A 19,737-nucleotide genomic window follows, 5' to 3' on the forward strand; every position below is an offset into this window, starting at 1 on the left:
TTAAAGGATATCCTTCCTCCCCTTCCTGAAAATGAGAAGAGATTAGTGGGATGACCCATATTCTGCATAATATTTCAAAAACTGCCCTGTGAGCTTATTCACTTGTATTTTTCTGTTTTCTTTTGAGTCAGTAGAAAGATAACTCTCTTTTTCCTTAGGAAAACAGGTATTACTTACACAAAAGTACTTTCATTCTTCTCTGTTAGTGATTTCATGTGACAATTGTTAGAAAGCTATTGGTATCATCAGGTGCCTTGGGGAGTGGAAAATTGGAAGCTTCTATCTGACTCTCAGCCTTTGAACTGAAACTTGTAATTAGGACAGAATTTTAAGCATCTTTTCGTTGCCGGCTTCTGTTGACACCCAGTGGGGAGAGGCAGCATCATGGTTTAAGTATTAAATGTGTATGTAGTACTATTACCTTTTCAGCATTGTATTTTAAGAAATACTTATTGTATTTCTTAATACAATATAAGAAAGATATATTGTCTGTAATGTTGTGTTCTCATAAATTGACTGATTCTAGATGTTTTGGAGCTCATTAAAAAAATGTCAGTTTGAAGTAATTGTAGATGCATAGGAAATTGCATCGCTTCCCCATTTCCCGCTATGGTAACATCTTACATAACCATAGTACAACATCACAGCTAGAACACCGGCATTGGTACAATTTGCAGACCTCTAGTGCAGATCTTTTTGAATCCTTTTATAATATAATAATTTAATTTATTGGTTTAAGAAATTTGGACTTGTAACCTGGCTGCTAAGTAATTAGAAGAGATGGGGCATTTTAAATATATCCTATCTAGTTATCAGGTTATCGCCCCCTTGGTTCCAAATCTGTCCTCTTACCTGATTTGCATTAATGGAGATTTAAACATTTCTTCTTTGCAGCAAGCACAATATTGAATTATGCCAGTAGAGGGTGTTGCAGGGACACTGCAGGAAGATGGGTTTCTTTTGTTTCTGATATGCTACATCTATTGTTTCTTGCTCTTGCTACAAGTAGATCCAGGAACTTCCAGGAACATCAGCTGCACTTTTGCTGATGTTTGGTTCAACCCAGCTGTGCGCCCAGTGGATGCAGTCCCTCCGTGAGCTCATAGCTTTGGTTCTGTCTCAGTGAGGCCCTCTTACAGTCCTCCTGACGCAGACACTGTGCCTCAGGCCTCGTACCACCCTGCCAGTGAGCTGGCTCAGGAAGCCCTGATTTGCTTTGCCTACTTGCCTGCCAGCTTTTGCTGGCTGCAGCACAGAGGGTTGTTTCTTGCTTGCCTGTGGCCTAGCTTTGCCTGGGCAGTGCAGCAAACTTCTTTGCTATTCATTGGGCTGTAATCATACCTTCTCCAGTGAGATCTGAATACCAGCTTTGGCAAAAGAACCCCATTTCCAAGTTTGTTCTTCCTTGGGATACTCTCCCTTAGCTTTAGGGTTAGAATTTTCTTTATGGTTACTCTAGTATGAGAGTTAATAATTCTTTATAGTAAATTTTCCCTGTTTAAATTACTGTGTTTTCTGTCCTAATTGAATCCTGACTTAGAGTATCTAATTGAATTATTATCTAATAATATTAAGCAGTCCATAAAGTTTCTGATACTTTTCCAGGACAAACAAAAAAAAAGAACTGGTTATTTTAGATAATCTTTTAATTGTCATAATAATGGCAAGAAAAAAGCTAGTATTTAATTATTTATACCATGTTTATTTCTATTCCATGCAGTCTTTTTGATACTAAAGCATGAAATCATGCAAAGTAGATTATCTTTTATTTACTTTTTTTGACGGGGAGTAGGGAGTTAAAGCATGTTATTTATTTTGACTTGCTATGAAATCTAGCTTATAATTGGCAACACAAGTATTTGAATCAAGACCATCTTGCTATAATTCCTAAAGTCTTTTCATTTGACTGTTCTGTATGCCTCTTTTTCTTTCTTTTTGGGCTGGGGGATGTTTACAGGGGTACGTATTAAGTTCTTATAAATAGGATATGATTATTTTATGTTATTTCTCTAGTAAATATTGTTTAGTTACTAATATTTGTATTTATAATGGAAGCATAGTTGTTTTATTCCTTTATAAAGATCTTTGGATCATTTGAAGGGAAGAGGGAGGAAGACTTAAACATTTTTTTTTTTTAGTGGGACTTTAAGCAATTAATTAAACTTAAATATGTATTATAGGTGAAATTTTGTATTTGTGCTTTAAATATTTGATTTTAACAATTTTCAGTATATTTTAATAAATTTACTCACTCTTTTTATTTCCTTGTTATTTAAAAAAATTTTATTTCCATTTTAAAGTTTTATATAGGTGAATTATTTCATTATTCCACTGTGCTGCAGGTAACTTAATTTTTTTATAATGTGAAATGTCCATGCTTTTAAGGCTAATTTTCTGCTTGTATACTATATTTTATTCCATTTTGCCTTCTCAAAGACATTGCTTGAGCAGCCTTTCTTCTACCACACTTGCTTGTTAGATTAGCCCATCCAGCCTCATGACTCTACATAGATCTATAAATGGATGATTCCAAATGTTTGTCTCTGACCTGTGGTCTCCAAACTTATATATTCAACAACTTGAGATCTTCATCTGCCATCTCAAAGTTAATGTGTTCAAAAATCAAACTAAAGACTTAAGTTTGACATTGTCCCAAACTTGTTCCTCCTGTAATTTCTCACAGTCTTATTAATTTGTAACTTGATCTTTCCAGTTACTGTGGATGAAAAACCTGGAATTTTCAACTCCTTTTTATTTTACTCTACACCTAATTCTTCATTAAATCATATTAATTCTACTTCCAACTATGTAAAAAAAGATAAAACTAGAGGAAAGGGATTAAAGAAAAATACACGAATAGAAATGGGAGAAAGTGTAGATTGTAGATAAAAGAAAAAAATTAGATCAACAAAGAAATGACAATCAAGAGAAAAAGAAACAGGAACTCCAAGTGGAATCACTAGTATTCTTATTTTATCAAAGGTAATATAGTTGCTTTTGCTGTAAATTTTCTCATAAAATTGAATTAATCATTTTTTGCTCATGTTTGGTTCAGCCTATCTACATGTGTTTATGTGAGTGGTATCAGGAATAACTAGACTGCAAAATCAGCCTTGGTGAAGAAAAATGGACTTTTGATAATTAGCCATAGCTATACAGGGGAAGATACTCCTTTTCTTTATGTTTCTAGATGTTTTTGAATGGTGTTTACAAATGTATTCAATTGTAAAAATACTACTACATTAGCACATTTTGATGCATATACCTAGTATATGCAAAAACCCAAATAATGTATCACTATCTGAATGTCCTGTATTATTCTTACCGAATGGAAAAACAAAATAATTGATTTTAAATGTTTTAAGCAGGGATTAAGCCATGTCAGACTTTGAAATTTATTGGTTTTCTTATTATAATCATTTTTAATATATTTAAAAATATGACTGTAGCTAAGCTCTCATTTTGTGTTTGAAGAGGGTAAAAGTACTCTTATTTGGTGGGAGGATGGCTTAAATCAGGAGGTAGAGGTTGCAGTGAGCCGAGATTGTGCCACTGTACTCCAGCCTGGGTGACAGAGCCGGAGCATGTCTTATAAAAAAAAAGAAAGAAAGAAAAGAAAGCACTCATATTTGAGTTGTCATTCTGCATTTTAAATTTTGACCCTTTATTAATGTGACAATTAATGGGAACATTATCAAGGATGGTAGGGAGGTATTTTTTTTTCTGAAATTTATTCAATTAAAAATTTAAAAAATCATTGACCTAAAAAGTTCTTTTATAGGCTTTCTGTATGTTCAATTCTGTATACTGGTAGAAGCTCTGTGGCAGTCCTAAGCATCTATTTTAGGTTATTTTTTTTTTTCCATGGTGATTTGTGCTAGTGTTCTAGGAAATCTAAGATAGACAGACAGACAGACAGACAGATAGATAAATAGATAGATGAAACAATTTCCTACCTAATGAATGAAAAGAGTAACCAATTTAAAAATCTCTCTTGCTGGTAAGTATAAATCCTACTGGAGAGACTCCTTCTTCTTATTACTGATATCACTGAAGTTAGTAGAGTGAAATTTTTAGGATAAATAGCTATGGAGTACCCTCATCTGGGTTTGAATCTTGGCTCTACAGTGATCTTGGTCAAGTTATTTAATTTCTCTGTGCTTCAGTTTCCAATTTGTAAATTGTGAATAAAACTTACCTCTTAAGATTGTTGGGAGAAGATTAGCTAATAACTGTAAAGTGTTCTTAATAATGCTTAATAAGTGCATGCTATTATTACTATTAGTGGTACTATTACAACAACCACAGGTAAGATTTTGAGACTATTGGTGTTTTGTGAGTGATAATCAGGCATAAGTAACCTGCAAAATCAGAGTAGACTGCCACCGTTGGAGGGCAAAATCTTGGCTAGAGTTCTTTAGAACCTATGTGTATATACAGGCAGTCCTTGCTTTGTAGTTATGGTATACATTATTTTCTCTTACCATGGTTTAGTTATAACACTAGTCTCCTAGCCACATGGTTCAAATTTCTGTTATGGAAGTGTATTAACAGAGTAATTGCATGAAGTACAAACTCTGCTGTTAGCTCTTCAGCCCACAGATCACTATATACATACATAATTAGGAACAAATCATCTCATTTCTTTTTTTTTTTTTTTTTTTTTTGATACAGAGTTTCTCTCTTGTTGCCTAGGCTGGAATGCAGTGGCGCGATCTCAGCTCACTGCAAACTCTGCCTTCTGGGTTCAAGCAATTCTCCTGCCTCAGCCTCCAGAGTAGCTGGGATTACAGGCGTTCGCCACCTTGCCTGGCTAATTTTGTATGTTTAGTAGAGACGGGGTTTCTCCATGTTGGTCAGGCCTGTCTCAAACTCCTGACTTCAGGTGATATGCCTGCCTCAGCCTCCCAAAGTGCTGGCATTATAGGTGTGAACCACTGTGCCTGGCCCACGTCAGTTCTTTCAAAGTCTGTTGGTGATTGGTCACAGTGTATCTGTTATTCACTTTACTTACAGATAGCAAAGTATGTGTTGCCTCTTTGTCTCCCAGTAATAAATCCATTTGACATTTTACGAAAATGGATAATCCAAAGAGGAAATTGGCCAACAAACATAACAGTGCTACAAGGAATTGAAAAGTCATAATGCTGAAAGTGAAATTGCATGTAATTTTAGAAGATGCACAGTCTTAGAAGATTCAAAAATGGCAACAGCAAAATGAAGACAGGATGAGACCTAGGCCTGTATAAAGCTGAGATGTGAACCATATTGAAAAAGCCTGTGAATTTTAAAAAATGATAAAATCACTCCAACATCCTTTAGTTTAAGTTTCACTAGGAACAGAAAGCTGCTTATGGTTTAACTAGAGCATATACTTCTGCTTTGGATTGAAGACTGTAATAAAAAAAAATTCCAGTCAGTTTTGCTGGCATGTAAGTCACAGTATTGAAGTTAGATGCCACATTGAAAGGAAATAGTAATTATAAGGAGACTATAGATTATACAATTTCTTTTTCTCAATTTTGGGAGAAATATGACATAAAGCATGCAATTGAAGGCATCATTTCAGGAGGCAGCAATGAGTAGTATGTGTGTAGTAGAGCAAAACTTTTACTTTGTTATGGAAGTAACTGCAGGATCTAAACAGGACATGTATGGAGATACAGAAGAAATAGCTGTCTGTAGGAGTGTTTACACTATTGCTATTCAGTGGACTCTAGATATGCAGCCAGAGGAACTTTGTGAAGATGAACTTATCAATGTAAATATGGAAAGTAGTTGTGATGAAAAGGATGAATGTTCCAGGGGAAGTGACTCTGGCAAATTTTTCACATTAAAGGAACTCTTGGAGACATTTCACAACATTGAACATGCAAAGGATAAAGTTTAGAAGCTAATCTAAACTTCGAAAGTAATATGGCAGTTTGCCAAGGCATGGAAAAGATACTTTGTATTGTAAATTATATGAGAAGGCAGCAAGCACTGTTCAATATATTCTCAATAAGTTTTTTCAAATAATTAAAATATTTTAATTTTTGTGCTTCAAACAATGAAGTGCTAAATAAATAATAGTTTTGCAAGCACTGTTCGATATATTCTCGATAAGTTATTTCAAATAATTAAAATAATTTTTGTGCTTCAAACGATGAAGTGCTAAATAAATAATAGTTTCACTTTTTAAAAATTTTCGTATACATTTGTAACTGAAAATAAGAGTTTTCGAAGTTTGGACAAAAATTTTTAAAGGTCACTGAAGAATCATAATTTTTCCCATTGATAATATGATCCTTTTATATACAGATTTAGCTTATATGGATATTTTTATGGTTCCACACCACCGTACATAGCGACGAATGCCTGTGTATCTTTCTCTACTTCAGTCTTTTTAGTAAAGGAAATAGTCTTATTGACATAATAGATTTGCCCAATTATCTTTTTGCTTTGGCCTCTTTGGGGAGACTGATTGAGTTTCTAACTTTTGTGAAATTATTTAGTTTTAGTGTTTTCATAATGTTTTGAAAAACTATGACTGCATTATATATTTTCTTATTTGCAATTTTGTTTACCCCTTTCTATTATGCTGTCACTTTTTCATTTTTAATAGTAACAGTTTAGTACAGCAAGAGACAGTATTCTTTCCTTTCTCTCTCCTTCCCTACCTTCAATTTTTATCTTCATGGAGATATGTAAAATTCCTGATGATTTGATAGACTAAAGGTAAAAGTTTTAAAAATATAGTTTCATACTGCAGGACATTAATATAACATCTGTTTTTCTCACTTTTTCCTGCAATTAAGTCTAAAGCCATATTAGTGATATGGAGTTTTTGGTATTTGTTCTGAAGGTTAACTTGGTGTTAAAAGCTACTTACTGAGTAAACACTCACTAAGTACTATTATGAAAGGCAGAGCTTTCTCTTCTTAATGATAATGGTAATTGTAATAATGATTTATAATTGTCAACTACTTTATAGTTTACAGTGCGCTTTCACCATGAGTTTTTTTGTCTCAACTTTACATTAACATAATGAACATGGAAGCAAGTATTTGTACGTCAGAAATGTGGAAAGTGAGACTTTGAGGTTTGTGATTTGCCCAGGGTCGCTCAGGGAGTTTATAGTCTTACTGATAGCCCTTGGCAGGCTGTAATGTAAAAGACCATACAGTTTTGTAGTGATAGACATGGGCTTGAGTCCCAGTCCTATAACTTAGTAGCTGTGTGGCTTTGGACAAAGCAGTTCTTTTTGAAAATCAGTTTTATAATTTGTTATATGGGGGTTGCTTTGAAATGTAAATGCAACAGTATAGTAGTGCCTGGCTTAAAGTTAAGGCATTCAATAAACAATATCTGCTATTGTGATAATAATTGATATAATAGCATCATCAATTTATTCTCAAGAGGTTGATTTCAAATTTTGAGTGAGGTCAGCTATTCACTATATTATAAATTATGTTGGATGTCTCTTCTGTGCTTTGTTAATATTTTGTACTTACAGGTATTTTAGAACTAACTATATCGGATTCTAATGGCCTCTTATTTTCCCCCCTACTATACCGTAAACTTCTTGAGAAAATAGGTTAGATAGTAGTTTGCTTTCTACCTTATTTTTAGAGTTAGTAAGAGACTGTTGAATGCTTTGAACTCCCCAGTGAAACATTTAATACTCCCATTAGGTGTTTGTGTTATTAATAATATCTATCTGATTTCTGACACATTATAATACTGGCCTCCATAGGAATCCTGATGTGTTTTAATGAAGTATAATTTTGAAAATGACTAATACAGCTTGACAGAAAAAAATTATGTAATTTAAGTGCTTAAAGTTCATGTATTATACCCTTCCTGTTCGCTAGAAGAGGGAGCAGAGTCTCAGGGGTTAGATGCTTTCTCTAAGGTCATGCTGGTTGGTGGCAGGTTTTTTTTTGTTTTTTTTTTTTACAAGCCAGGAAAAGATTAGTACATTAAAGATCATCAAAATAAGGTGATGAGTATTGCTACTTAAGAAAAATCCAAACCTCTAGGGCTCATTTTGCAGTACAATGTAATACAGAAATACTATGCTAAGAAAATGTGCAATTTGTTCTATTTTATCATTCACCTGGAAGTGCTTGAGAAACAAAATGGCATGAAACTTTATATTTTATTACAGCCATTAGAGATTACAAAAGGTAGGAGGGTGGAAGAGGAGGGTGGAGATTGAAAGATTACCTATTGGTTACAATGTTCAGTCTTTGGGTGATGGGTACTCTAAAAGCCCAGACAGACTTTAGCACTACTTAATATATACATGTAAGAAATCTCATTGTATTCCGTACATCTATAAAAATAAAAATTAAAAAAACAAAAAAAATTTTTCCGCCTTAAAAAAAACAAACAAAAAAATCCTTTAAATTTTCCAAAAGAACAAAAAGAAAGGTAGAGAGTATACATTCCAAACTGTTAACATTGTTTCCTAAGGAGGCTGAGAGAAGGGAGAAATTATTTTTTCTTTCCATACTTTGGTATTTGTTAACTTATTGTAGTGACTATATAATGGGTTTGTAATTTAAACCCTATAATATAGAACATTGTTCTTAAATCAGAAAACCATTAGAGATGCAAGCTGAAGTATGTAGGGATATGTGAAATAAATCTATTCTCACCGACCTAACTTTTTAGAGAGAACAAATTTTATTTCTAAAAAGAAATTAAATCTTTTTATTCTTCCTTAGCAAAAATTTAGGGCAGTAGTATAAGAAATAGTATACAGTGAATTGCATGATTAATTATCATTTAATTTATGTAAATAGTGTTTATTATAAGAATTCATAGGAGAGGGATCATAGCAGTATATAATTGAAATTATGAATACTAGAGTATAATTATTTCTCCTGTAGATTATATTTTGTTCACTGTATAAACTGGAAACCATCATTCTCAGCAGACTGACACAAGGACAGAAAACCAAACACCACATGTTCTCACTCTTAAGTGGGTGTAGAACAATGAGAACACATAGACACAGGGAGGGGAGCATCACACACTGGGGCCTGGGGGATGGGGGGCTAGGGGAGGAATAGCAGGGGGTTGGAGGATTGGGGAGGGATAGCATTAGGAGAAATACCTAATGTAGATGACAGGGTGATGAATGCGGCAGACCACCACCATGGCACGTGTATACCTGTGTAACAAACCTGCACGATCTGCACATGTACCCCAGAACTTAAAGTATAATAAATAAATTTTTAAAAAGTTATCCTCAGAGCTTACCAACTTTAAGTTTGCTATGTACCTTATCATTTTTGGGTGCCAGAAGGAAGCCTTGAGCAAGTCGTCCTCAAGCATTTTCAGGAAGTATATATTTACTCCTTACTCAGCTTACATTTGGACAGGACCAGTGATCTTGTTCATGTAAGCATTAGCCATGCTACTAAGAAAGTAAATCTTTGAAAAACAACAAGGATCAGAATAACAATTGACTGGTTAGCTGCCAGTGTTTTGAAATTGAAAAAATCTTATATTTAATGTCATATTCTTTACCCTTTTCTATGAATTGTTACATGGCATATCTTGAAATTTGGGGAAGCTACAATAAAAACATTCTTATAAGTGTGGGTATGTGTTGTTAGCAGAGGGAGACTTGTGTGGACAGATTACGTTGCTTCTCAAGTTACGAGACCTATAATATAGCAATATGAATTTGGCTAAATTGCTTAACTTCTCTGGACTTTGCTTACATGTAAAGTGGAGTTAATAATATCCTAACAAACATAAAAATCTTAGATTTAGCTGAATTTTAAAGCTTATGCAAATTCTTTACAAATAAGGTGGTAATGTTGATGGGATTTCTAAAGCTTCTCTAGCATCAAGAAGTGCAGAGCAATATTAAATAGTTAACAGTACATTAATAGTATTTTGGATATAATATCTTCACTAATATAATAACATATTTAGTAATAAAGTTTGTATAACTGTTTTTTAAAACTGAGGATATAGTATTAACATGCCACTTAGTGAAGACGACTGTGGAGGACCAGGGTAATAGTTTGCTTTCTTTTAATCTGGTTTCATGTAAAGAGAGTATAGTGTCATTGTCTTATTTTTCAAAACCTTCTTTTTGATTTAACTGGGTTAATGGATTTTGACCTACATGTTTGGAATAACTTTAAGGCAAATAAAATCTCTTACCTCCCTAGAAACTAATTTGTATCTCAGTACCGTATTTTCTTTCAGTCAACAATTTATGGTCACTTTTATGGAAGTTTCTCATCCTTGGTAATCTTTTATATGCAAATAAAGATCTGGAAATTTAGATAACTTATTTCTGTGTGGTTTTCTTATGTATCTTCATAAATACTTATTCCTGGTGTTCTTAGAAAAAAAATTACAGCTTTTTGTAAATACAGAGCTTAGATTGTATAGTTATCATAAAAAGGCTTTTTGCTCACTGGGCTTCTACATATTCTTGATACCTTATTTCTCCTTTTTTTTCCCCAATATTTTCAGATGTTTTGGAATGTTATTAAGCCCAGGTCGAAACGTGAAGAACAGTGACATGCATTTACTGGATATGGTAATGATAATCTTAAGCACCTTAACCAAGTATAGATGATAGTTATTTTATATTTTACAAGTATTTTCTATTTACAAATTTTTGCCATCTTGTCAAAATTATTTCTTGCAGCTGTGTGATAGTAATAATTAATTTGGAAATGCAAACTTAGAATTACTTGTGAAAGAGGAATTTAGTACAATTTCCACCAAAACAGTCATATCCAAGTTGAAAGCAAATGAAAGGATTGTGTTATGACCATGTCCATTTATTTTTTGGCTTCTTAGATGTCTTTTCTTTGAGCCTGGAGTAACAAGTACATGATTATAACAAGCATCTCCAGAGTGAATATGGAGACTTTCATTTATTTTAATGCACTGCTGTTAGTTTGAGTGTTGTGATGTGTACTTTTGTTTTCTTTAAAGCATTTCCCTTTCTGAATTTCTTCTTGATTACCTGTCCTTAGCAAAGTACATTTATTCTAGGAGTGATATTTATTTAAGGAATGTCCTTAAAGATTAATATATATTCAACAGTCAATATTTAGTGTAAAAGTAGCAAGCTGTTTTAACTTTCGAATAGAAATACCTTCTAATATTGCAGTTAATGAAAACATTTAATTTGTGATTTAGAAATGTTATAGGAAAATAATCATCTTAGAGTATGTATAAAGTTTCTTACTTAGTGAACTGAGATTTTTATATTTAGTGATAATAAGCACTACATACTTTCTTCTTTTCAGCTGTGTTTTGCAAATGTCAGGTTAAACATTACTAATTAGGTCACCTTTTTTTTTTTTTAAGTAATTTCATGGTAATATCAATACTGCTTTTAAAGCAGTACAGGAATGGTTCATTCAGGCTTTTGTGCACCTGTTTATGTGCTAAGTGTTGAATGAAGTGCTGAGGTTATGCATACGAGTAAAAATAGCTCTTACCATCAGTGGGTTCATGGTCTTGTGGAAAACAAAGCTTTTCAGTATCTGGTGGTACAACAAGCCACAGAAATACAGAGGAAGTACTGCCTGAATTGGTCAGGTAAAGACAACCAGTTGAATTGAGTATAAACATAAATTAGCTATTGATCCATGTCTCTTATATATATATTTTTAACCACATCTCAGTAATGAAAGTGGTTTTACCTAAGGCAAGCCATTAGCATTTTGGAGCCCTGAAAATTCCTTGAGAAAGTAGGTTAGAAGGATTGAGATATTAAAAATTTTTAAGATCCTAGGTCCTAATTAATCATGGTCCTTCAGAGTTGAAAAGATTAAGATGAATTACTGCAGAGATTTGTCCATAAAACCTGAATTCGGATTATAGAGTTATAGGACTGGTATAAACTTCTGAGGCTCCTTCACCATGTCTCTCTAACTTGCAAAACAGTCCTCCCCACCTTTGAGTTCATATCTAAATCAAAAGAGTTGTCAGCATTCATGCTCTTAGACAGAGAAGGGGCTTACTTGCAACAAGTAGGTGGGCAAATGGGAGGGTTTGTATTTGCAATGGTTAACAGTTGTGATTTGTTATTACCCAGTGTTGTTAATCTTCATAGTGGACATTGACCCTCAGCTAGACTACTTTTAATGAAAAGAAACTTATTACCTTATGTTAAAGTCGAAAGGACAGTTCTGGTTATTACAAAGTTATTTTTTTATAATCACCTGAAATTAGAGTTCTTGTAACTTTGTCTAATTAGTCTTAATTCTACCCTCTACAACAAGATATTAATACTTTTCCTCCCTCTATGACACCCCCAAATAGCATGTTAGCTTCATGAAAGGAAAGGAAAGTCCTACTTATAAATGAAGATATATTTTTCAGTGAAATAGCCAGATTACTTATATATAAGTCACATGCTGAGTAAGGACATTTCTGTGAATGAAGGACCCACACTTTGAAGGTGGTCCCGTAAGATTATAATGTATGTTTACTGTACCTTTTCTGTGCTTAGGTACACAAATAGTTTGGTGTTACAATTGCTACAGTATTCGGTACAGTAACATGCTGTACAAGTTTATGGGCTTGGAGCAACAGGCTAGGTGTGTAGCCCCTATACCATCTAGGTGTTTGTAAGTATGGTATTTTTGCACAAAGAAATCACTTAATAACATATACCTTAGAATGTATCCCTATCATTATGCAACAGGTGACTCTGTGTATGTGTGTTTGTGTGTATACACAGAAAATTAGTTTTTTTGGGGAGAATGCAAGTAACAGATTTCATTTTCTTCCAATAATGAGAATATTTTTGGTCAAGATACTTGTAGTACAGGAATAAGAAAATGATTTTTTATTTTTTTAATTTTTTTGAGACAGTCTTTCTCTATTGCCCAGGCTGGAGTGCAGTGGTGTGATTTTGGCTCACTACAACCTCTGCCTCCTGGGTTCAAGCTATTATCCTGCCTCAGTCTCCCTAGTAGCTGGTATTACAGGTGTGTGCCACCATGCCTGGCTAATTTTTGTATTTTTAGTAGAGATGAGGTTTCGCCACGTTGGCCAGGCTGGTCTCGAACTCCTGACCTCAGGTAATCCACTTGTTTCGGCCTCCCAAAGTGCTGGAATTACAGGCGTGAGCCACTGCACCCAGCTAAAAATGAGAATTTTTGATCCACAGTCACTGATACCTGGGAAAAGCCTGACAGCAAGGTACTGAGAAAAGCAGAAAACTCAGTAGAACCAGGTTTCTTGGAACTGGAACACAATTTAAAATTTTTAAGTCCTAGAGATTCCTCAGAAAGTTCATGAATCTTTATAATTAGCCATATATTAACACTAGACCAGTAGCTGTACCCACAGTTAAAAATATATTTTATATTGTGATCTAGCATACTTGTTATGTGCAAAAAAGCAAAAGTAAGAGTTTCATGAAACAGTATTACATGTATGATGTTTTCTGCTATTTTGTCTTACACTTGCTCCCTCCCTCCCTTCCTGCTTCTCATAATCTGCCTTTGTTTTTTGTCTGCATGATTGATAATTTTTAAGGATTTTTTATGTTTGTTTTCTCCATTTCTCTTACCACTTAACAGTTTTCTAATACTCTGTTGTTCTTTATATATTTTTTCCCTACTTTATATTTGTTATCTTATAACTTTGTCTTATATGTGGCTTATCATGGCCTGACTTCTCATGAAAACCTTTTAGCTTCCACTGGTGACTGCCCACTTTCTTTGGTATTTCTTAATTGAAAGAGATTCTGAGCACTAAAGCACAGCACAAGTTCTGATCTTGAAATGGATTGAATTCTTTTTGGGTTAGATGCCCATTCTTGTTCCAATGGAGCCCTAATTAGGGAGTAGAGATGGAGGATAGTGAGCTGTGTACGTGTGTGTATGTGTGTGTGTGTGAGTGTGTGTGTATGTGTGTGTAGAGGGGAGAAAGAGACCATTAACATATGAGTGTGTTGGGGCTGCTGAGTTGGTTTCATTTACAAATGACCTTGAGTGTATTTCGTCTCTGCAATGCATGGTCCCTGCACTCAAGCTACACAATCTGATTAGTCAAATATTACTAATACACTAGAAAAATATACATAGTAATTACCAAATGACTGACACAATTTTATGGGGGGGGGTTTCATCTGTGAATGGGCAATAATGAAAAAAGAAAAGTTTTTATTTGTTGTAGTCTGACCATTTCAACAGTCTCTATTCATAATGTGAGGAAATTGCTACAAAAATTGAAATATTGTAGATACTGTTCATTTGCATGTGGAAATACTTGTATGATGTGTGTGGTTCTTTCATAGGACAACCTCTACCCCTCCTCTCTCCACACACATATACACAAGCTACAAGTAGCCTTGCTTTCGCTATGGCAGTTGCTGGCTTTTTTAGTGAGAAGGGAAGAAAGAGGGAGTATGTGTAACAGTGGAGGGAGACAGTTAATAAACTTGGGTGTTGCTTACAAACCAAAATTAGTCTCCTGATACTAATTTATGATTGTAAGAAAATATACAAATATCTGACATATAGAAAATAGAAAAGTGTTAATTTTAAAGGTATTAATTGCTATAAAGTAAATTAATATTTAAGAATTTATTAAAAATTAGAACATTAGAAGAAAATTATTAACTTTCCCTGCTGTGATTAGCTATTAGTTCATTTTAACTGTCTTTAGCTAGTTCCATATCATTGTTTTAATAGAAACTATATACATCCTTATGTGTATATGAGATTTGGACAGTTGGCATCAAGATCAAGTTAAATATAACTTTGTAACAATATTATGTTTTTGTGATTCAGCATGTAAGTGTATGCCACCTTTTATCCAAGGGTATATGTCTTTAAATAGAAACCGTGCTTGAAGAAAACTGTAGAAGAATTTAATATTTAAAGAAATGCTTTTGTAGGATGAAAAGAATTTACAGTGAATATAAAGCTTTTGCTTGAATATAAATCCAAATTTTAATAAATTGGATTGCTTAAAGTAGGTATAATTTAAAGTCATGATTTTCTTGATTTGTCTTTTATCAGTAAATACTGTTTGAATTTTTATAGGAATCCATGGGAAAGAGCTATGATGGGAGAGCTTATGTTATCACTGGCATGTGGAACCCCAATGCACCAATATTTTTGGCACTTAACGAGGAAACCCCAAAAGGTGACTTTTCTTAAAAGATCCCTTATTATTTGCTTTACATGTTATATTATGAACAATGTTGTTTTGTCATGTTTTTTTTTAAAATTTGGAACTTGTTTAAAGTGGACATATTCTTTTTATGGAGAATTTGAGATTCATTTTTATACTTTATGCTTCTATCGGGGAAATCTCCACATTTAAAAGAATCCTCCCCAAAAGATATGTGAATTTTGTCATTGTTATTATTATTTTAAGAGACAGAGTCTCACTCTGCTGACCAGGGTAGAGTACAGGCTCATTATAGCTCACTGTAACCTCAAATTCTTGGGCTCAAGCAGTCCTCCCACCTCAGCCTCCTGAGTAGCTGTTAGATAGAACTACAGGTGTGTGCCACCATGCATAGCTAATTTTTAAATTTTATTTTTATAACAATGGGTCATGCTTTGTTGCCCAGGCTAGTCTTGAACCTTTGGCCTCGACTGATCTTGCCTCCCAAAGAACTGGGATTATAGATGTAAGCCACTGCACTTGGCCTGAATTAATTTTATTAGATTATAGAGAAAGCATTTGGGCTTTGTTTTTCATATACCAGTATAGAAGTATTTCATTTGGGTAGCGTAGTGATAGAGAAATATTAAAGAAAACGATGAAAAGGAAGTATTTTGGAATTTTGACTATTTTAAAATTATTATTTTAACTATTTTTGTATTATAGTTTACTTAGTTTTTCATTTATTAATTATTGGCTCCAATCTTTTGGCCTTTGGGATGCTAGTAATATATAGTAAAGATTTCAATTGTAGCAAATAGTTTTTTCTTAGTTTTTTACCTTTTCATTTTATCATATCTAATATTGAACAGAATATATAAATGTTAAATAGTTACATTTGTCATTTTTCCATTGTTTTCTTATTCTTACTTTATCCAGATAGCTGTTAATTGCTTGCCTATGTTTTTTTGCCCCTTCATCATCTACCTTTAAACTACCCAATGAGTTATATTCCTATCCTAAATACTTTACCGTCATTCAACTATTATTTTGTATTTAGAATATAATGGATCAGTTTATCATTAATTTTATATTATTTAGTTTATACCCACAGTAGACTTTCATTTAATGACAAAAAGCATTCTTGGATACTGATATGAAAATATAATATGTTAATAAAGAGCATTATAATGATAATTATTCTTTCATTTTCTGAAGAGAATATTCACCATGTATGTAGATCACATGCATTTGATCACATATTAAGCTGTCTAAAAATGAGGGCTAAAAAGAAGAAAAGATCATATAAAATTTAACTTTTCATTTATTAACAGTAAATAATTTTTACACCCACAATTTGTTATTTCTGGAGGCAGGCATGCAAATACCTGTAACCTTCTTTCTTATACTTGTTCAGAAAGAAGCCACAAAAATGATAAAAATAAGCCAGTTGACAGTTTTGAAGAACAAAATATAAGAATTTTGCATATCAAATTATAAAAAGTTTTCATGTTTTTAATGTAACACCTAGTTTAATTTTATTTTGCAATAAAATATACATTTGGTCCACAAATAAAAGAAAATATACTATTATATAGTTTATTAATAAACTATATTTATTAGTTTATTATAATTAATAAAATTTTAATAAATTTAAAATAAATTTAAAATTTATTACTAATAAACTATTAAACCAAACTATATAATAGTATATTATAATATTCTGATCCAAAGTATGTGTTTTAAATTTAAAATTATTTCATATGCCATACAAAAATGTTACCCTGACCTTTAAAATTTCTAAATGATGTCCTTGAAATTACACATTACTCAGAGAATTTGTGATCAAATAAAGTTTGATTTTTATGGAAGAAGTTTAGGCCCTGAGAGATGAAAAGTCTTGGATATTTCCACTGCACTAAGATTCAGTTGAATGTTACGTTTTGTCTTGTGTTTTTCTTACTTCTTTCTCTAAGGTTCTCCAGGTCAAGTACAATGTCTAACGAATTTTAGTTTCTCTTGAATTGGCAAGTGTGTTTAATAAGACTCTATTTAGTAAGAATGTGATAAAATTGTTACTGAGTTTGATATTGATAGAGAAGTAGTTGACGAATCTAAATGTTGTATAATATTAAAAAACACTATTGAGGGTTTCTTCTAATGATGGCCTTGGTTATTTGGACTTTCCTTTAACAGAGAACTAAAATTTGTAGTCAAATAGGTTTTAAAAATATTTATAAAGGAATGAGGAAATTACAAAATGGTATGAAATAACCAGGCCATTGGTTCAAAAACCTCAATGAGGTCAGGTGCGGTGGCTCACACTTGTAACCCCAGCACTTTGGGAGGCTGAGGTGGACGGGTCACCTGAGGTCAGGAGTTCAAGACCAGCCTGGACAACATGGTGAAACCCCGTATCTAATAAAAATACTTTTCAAAATTAGCTGGGTGTGGTGGTGGGTGCCTATAATCCCAGCTTCTTGGGAGGCTGGGGCAGAAGAATTGTTTGAGCCCTGGAGGCGGAAGTTGCAGTAAGTCAAGATTGCTCCATTGCACTCCAGCCTGGGCGACAGAGTGAGACTCCATCTCAAAACAAAAACCAAAAAACAAAAACCTCAATGAATATCAAGCAGAGTAAATAAAATAAAATGAAATTCATGTTTCAACCTGTCATAGTGAAACTGAAGAAACCTATAGACACTGGCCTAGAAGATTCTAGATTCTAATTAAAGGAAGGCTGTGGCCTAGTAAACATTTCAAATCATAACTAGAATTTTGGCTGATAAAACATACTGTTGTTATCTAAAAGCACTTGTCAGGACTCAGATATATGTGTATATATACTCACACATACATGAATATTTATATGTATATTCATATATATATGAAAACTACACAGGACTATTTCTTTGAAACTTTGATTAATTTTTCCTAAGGGTAAATATGTATTGCAACAATGAGGGTACTGAAAAATCTCTGGAGACTTTTCTTGAAGCATACAGCATGGAAGTATTTATATCAGTAACATTTTTTTTGTTGTTTTTTTGAGACTGAGTCTCACTCTGGTTGCCCAGGCTGGAGTGCAGTGGTGTAGTTACGGCTCACTACAGGGTCAACTTCCTGAGCTTAGGTGATTCTCCCACCTCAGCCTCCTGAGTAGCTGGGACTACAGGTGTGCACCAACATGCCAAGCTAATTTTTTGTAATTTTTACTTGAGTTGGGGTTTCACCATGTTGCCCAGGCTGGTCTCGAACTCTTGAATTCAAGTAATCTGCCTGCTTTGGCCTCCCAAAGTTTTTTTACAGTTGTGAGCCATCATTCCCAGCTTTCAATCACATTTTATGTATACAAGTTTAACACAGAGAAGGCGAGTGTCTCTTATGACAGTTCTTCCCATGCAACTCATTAAACAAACCTAGTAATTTCTATTATCTTTTTTATAAGATGAAGGGACAAATCTCTGTGATTTTCTAGAGGTTCTTTGGGAAGTCAGATAGTTTTAGAATAAAAGATATCCTTTATTACTGTATTTTATTTATTTTTATATTAAAAATCTAATTTGGGGAATGGAAAAAGAAAAATTGTCAGGCAATTTATTAATGTACACTTAGGATTATTAGTTTCTAAGAAACATGCTTAGAATACTTGCATACTTATTTAATCATAATGTCAATAGAACATTTAAATATAAACATAGAAGTTACTATAATTGTAAAGAACATTAATTCTTTCGTAAGTGAGGAAACTTTGTTTAAAATAATCAAGGAATAATAAAACTGGCATAAAACCCTGAACATTTCTACTACAGATAAACGAGTATACATGACTGTGGCAGTGGATATGGTAGTCACAGAGGTGGTAGAGCCTGTTCGCTTTCTCCTGGAGACAGTAGTCCGTGTGTACCCTGCAAATGAGCGATTTTGGTATTTCAGCAGAAAGACTTTCACAGAGACTTTCTTCATGAGATTGAAACAGGTAGGACCTTTTTGCTCTCTTCATACGGTAACATACATTTTTCTTTCCACGCCTCTTCTTTAATGCCAAGATAATTCCTGAAGTTGCAAAGCAATACAATTCCTCAAAGAAATCAAATGATATTTGAAGTCAACCAACAGAGTATTTGAAAAATTCACAACTCGATAATATAAGCTAAAAAAACCCAGCTAGTTTAATAATTATATACTTTTTCCCTAGAAACCTGTAATGTCATAAACCTTCTTAACAGAAATATTGATCCTGCATATAAAATAACTTTTTTGCCTTTTACATACAATTACTTAAAACCAAAAAGGCAATGCATAGAAATATCATAGGCTTATAAAATTTTAATGAAAAAGTTTCCAAGAAAGACCTAATTTTTATTGTTGTTTCTGCCTGTAATATTAGATAGACAGCTTTATATGAACATCTTGTTTGACTTAATGAGGTTATAAAATTATTTTAATATTAAATGAACAAAATTATAGTTTCTATGATATCCTTAAATTAGCCAGTGTTAGTAAAGGAAGTAATTTTTGTATTATAGTGAAGGAATCAGGTAACAATGAAAAATAACTTGAATTCTAATAGTGTCAGTTTTTTAAAAATCAGGATAAAAATGTTCTATTAGAAGAATGAAAATCTTTTATATGCTG

General features: G+C 33.1%; 1 protein-coding gene across 6 annotated transcripts in view; it reads left to right on the forward strand.

Moving 5' to 3' along the window:
• The window catches only part of RABGAP1L (RAB GTPase activating protein 1 like), a 726,923-nt gene that overhangs the window by 93,195 nt on the left and 613,991 nt on the right, over positions 1-19,737 (forward strand). For 3 of the 6 annotated variants that reach the window (XM_064370670.1, XM_064370668.1, XM_064370669.1), the window contains exons 8-10: positions 10,486-10,552; positions 15,033-15,135; positions 18,912-19,078. In XM_064370670.1, the coding sequence (XP_064226740.1) occupies positions 10,486-10,552; positions 15,033-15,135; positions 18,912-19,078 (337 nt within the window). Of the gene's footprint in view, positions 1-2,741; positions 2,983-10,485; positions 10,553-15,032; positions 15,136-18,911; positions 19,079-19,737 lie in introns of those variants that run through there. The other 3 variants (XM_064370671.1, XM_064370672.1, XM_064370673.1) reach the window with 3 other exon arrangements.

Source organism: Aotus nancymaae, unplaced genomic scaffold (assembly GCF_030222135.1).
Source record: "Aotus nancymaae isolate 86718 unplaced genomic scaffold, 86718_ANA_hifiasm-v0.15.2.pri h1tg000108l, whole genome shotgun sequence".
NCBI lineage: Eukaryota > Metazoa > Chordata > Mammalia > Primates > Aotidae > Aotus > Aotus nancymaae.